The sequence below is a fragment of the Amaranthus tricolor genome, chromosome 4 (assembly GCF_026212465.1).
Source record: "Amaranthus tricolor cultivar Red isolate AtriRed21 chromosome 4, ASM2621246v1, whole genome shotgun sequence".
NCBI lineage: Eukaryota > Viridiplantae > Streptophyta > Magnoliopsida > Caryophyllales > Amaranthaceae > Amaranthus > Amaranthus tricolor.
In genome coordinates, this window is record NC_080050.1 from 2,752,786 (window position 1) to 2,756,109 (window position 3,324).

Sequence of the window (3,324 nt, forward strand, 5' to 3'; positions counted from 1 at the left end):
ATATATATATATATATATTTTAGAAGTTGGATTTAAAGACAACATTTACTCTATATTTGAGATTTCCTACAATAATCTTGTTTCTTTCTCCCTAACTTGAACACTTAAAAGAAGTTTTTAAGCTCTTTATCTAGTTTTTGATTTTGCAATCTACAAGAATACGTAAACATTTATTCTATAATAATTTTGTTTCTTTCTCATTGTGAATTTCATCATAGATTCTCAAGTACTGTTGTGAAAAAAATATCACTAGAAAAATTGTCATACACCTACAAATAAAAATCAAGTTTTCAATTGATATTATTATTGTAAGCTAATCTTTAAAGTGCTTTATAACTTAATGATCATAGAATAAGAAGTTCATTACTATTCCTACAAGCAGAATACGAATTTTTACTTTGTAATTAATTCTTTTTCCCGTTATTAGTCTACTCCCTAATAAAAAAATAAAACATTAATATTATAAATTTCTAACCTTATTACTGTTAGGGCCTCTTGTTCAAAATCATTTCAAATACAATAAACTACTCTCTGTCCCATTGAACTTACAGTATTTTCCATTTTGGTTCATCCCACTTAATTTTGCATCATTTCTATTTTTGGATAAAAGACCTATCACTTTCTTTTAATCCCACACATACATTTTAACTCTCTTTTAATTTCATCCGCACAATTCATTCTCTCTATTTATTTATTACCACTTTCTTAAAAATAAATCTCATTCTCTTTACCTCTCTTTCTCTTTGATACAAATCAAAGAGGACGGACTAGACAGAGGGAGTATTAGTGAAATAGTAATAGTGGACATATTTTGATAGTCACATTGACTTCTAATAACATGTATACAGACCATTTCAACCAATAAAGCTGAAGGGAACGTACATGAGTTTGTAGTTTTTTTTCGCACGTTAAATAGTGTTTTGTTACTTGAAGTTAGATCAAAAACTATCTTGATAATCAAATTAAACTTTAGTCCAAATCACCTATGCTTTGTAATCAATCGTGAATAATAACTGTCTGTTTTTACTTATAAGATTATGATTTTATAATATTAGCGATGATCTTTACGATAATTTGTTTAGGTTTTTATTATATAATTGGGATTAAGATTTTAACATTCTCTGTAAACGTATTTCACAACCAATCTTTGAAATATCATGGTCTAATCAACTTATTCATGGAATGACTTGTACTAGTTAAGTAATTACATAGTCATATTTTCAGGCTTTGGTCTCAATTATATATACAAATTAAAACTAAAATCTTGTTTGATTTTAATTTTTAAAATTGAAAACTCATGATATTTTCCATCAATTTTGAAATTTCTAGTGATTAAAAATGAAGCAAATCTCAAATTTTAGTTGGTTTCATGTTTTAGAGTAGTTCTTATCTTAGTTTTAACTTGCGTCATCAATTTGCCACAATTCCCCTACATTATTCTCTCCAATTCCCCTACTTTCTTTTTATTCATGACTCATTCTACTATCTTGTATGTATATACATACTTCACTAAATACATACCATCTTCCAAGAGTGAGTCTAATTCAATCAAATCTAACACTACATAAACCTTAAAATCCCACTCTTTTACCCCAACTAATGCTTACAAGCTACAATCATATAACTATTTATAAGCATAACCCTAATACAAATCCCGCGAATAGGGTACGGAGAGGATTAGATGTACACAATTTTACCCTGAATATCGAGTAAATTAAGACCAAAAATCACACCATTGAAAACTATCAACTGGTCTATCAAATAAACTATGAGAATGAAGATCATCCCACCCTTGATCTCCTGATGTAAAAGAATCATGATGATCAACTGGTTGTTGTACCATTCTTAATATATGATCTGTTTCATCTTCCATTGTGAAATAATTTGTATTTTCACTTGATCCTTCATCTGATAAGATGCTACATGCCCCATATTCTGATCCTTCTAATGATAAAGCTGGTTTTTCTTCAAATTTTTCATCATTTTTTGTTGTTTTATTATTGTTTTCACTCTCTGATTTAATTTCTTCCTTTGATAAATCACTTTCATTTTCATTGCTTGCTCCTCCTTGTTCCTTCTCTGCTTGTTCTCTTAGTTTTTGTAGCTGCAAATTTTCATATAAAAACATTAATCTTCAATAATATTAATATTAAATTGTGTAACATCGTCGAATTGGTTTAAAAGCCTTTGAGTTTACATGAATAAAGCCGTATACATTTGAACCTCTAAGAATTACAACGTGTTAGAATATATAACTTATTCTAAAGCGGTCAGAATTAACCATCAACTTATACTTTTGTTTGAGTTAGTTTCTTGATACGGTAACAGAGCAGATCAAAAAACCAACTCAACCAAAAGTTTAAATTGATTTTGAAGTTCCATAATATGTTATATTCTCTAATACAAAAAAGTAAAATAAAAAATAAAATTGCCTACATTTGAACATACAAATATGTACCTGGACGAATAAAGATTGTTTCTCCTTGTTGAGTTCATCGTATCGTTTTGCAAGGGAGTTATAATTAGCTCTCAAAGTGTCGTAATCTTTCTCAAGTTGTTTAGACTTGTATCGTGCTCGTTTGTTTTGAAACCAAATTGCAACTTGTCGTGGTTGCAAACCAAGCTCGCGAGCAACTTGAACTTTCTTCTTAGGTTCGAGTTTAGTTTCATTCTTGAATATTGATTCGAGTGATTTCACTTGTTCGTCGCTAAATCTTCTCTTGTTCAACATCTTCATCTTTATTTTCCTCGAATTTGGGATCGAGTTTATGCAACTAAACACGTCGGAAGGGGAGTAATATTGTCCTTCATCGAACATCATCTTAGCATATGCGTGCTAATTATATAATGCCCTTCAAGGGCTGATTTATTTTTAAGTACACAAAATAAAGTGTGTTTTTAATTGGGATCTGATGGTACTAACAGGTTTTTATATAACGTGACCTTCTGTGTGTGGGAGATCCTTTACTATTGGCCTTACGAATTTTTTATCAATTTATAAATACAATAAAGCCAATAAGGTATGCTAACGTGTGGTTCTTTTCTTCTAGTGCCTTGTAAAAGTTGTCCATATTCTCTTTCTTTTTAAAATTATATTCATTTTCTATTTAAAATTAAAAATAACACTATAATAAGTAATAACCTCTCTTATACTCAATATATGTTTATAAAATATAATATGTAGCGTCTTAATATAAATTTTATCAATATTAATATTTTTTAATTTTTAATTATGTATAATTTAGAGACTTATTATGTACAATGTTAGAGATTTTTTAAATTGAATTAATGTATAAAAAGCATGCTATAGTAAATAAGACACTT

The 3,324-nt window shown here is 28.5% G+C and overlaps 1 protein-coding gene across 1 annotated transcript; it reads right to left on the reverse strand.

The window, feature by feature from the left end:
* Nucleotides 1–219: 219 nt before the first annotated feature.
* LOC130809671 (homeobox-leucine zipper protein ATHB-12-like) lies at nt 220–3,020 on the reverse strand. The gene is made up of 2 exons (XM_057675426.1): nt 2,459–3,020; nt 220–2,104 (listed from the first exon to the last, which is right to left on the reverse strand). Exons 1-2 carry the CDS (start codon nt 2,819–2,821, stop codon nt 1,715–1,717), a joined length of 753 nt encoding a protein of 250 aa, XP_057531409.1. The 5' UTR covers nt 2,822–3,020; the 3' UTR covers nt 220–1,714.
* Between the last annotated feature and the right edge of the window lie 304 nt (nt 3,021–3,324).

Bases quoted from the DNA above. Each gene is read 5' to 3' on its own strand.
- LOC130809671 (XM_057675426.1), bottom strand. From the start codon at position 2,821: ATGATGTTCGATGAAGGACAATATTACTCCCCTTCCGACGTGTTTAGT. The intron at 2,105-2,458 runs GTACATATTTGT...GAAAATTTGCAG, and splicing joins AACAATCTTTATTCGTCCAG to CTACAAAAACTAAGAGAACA.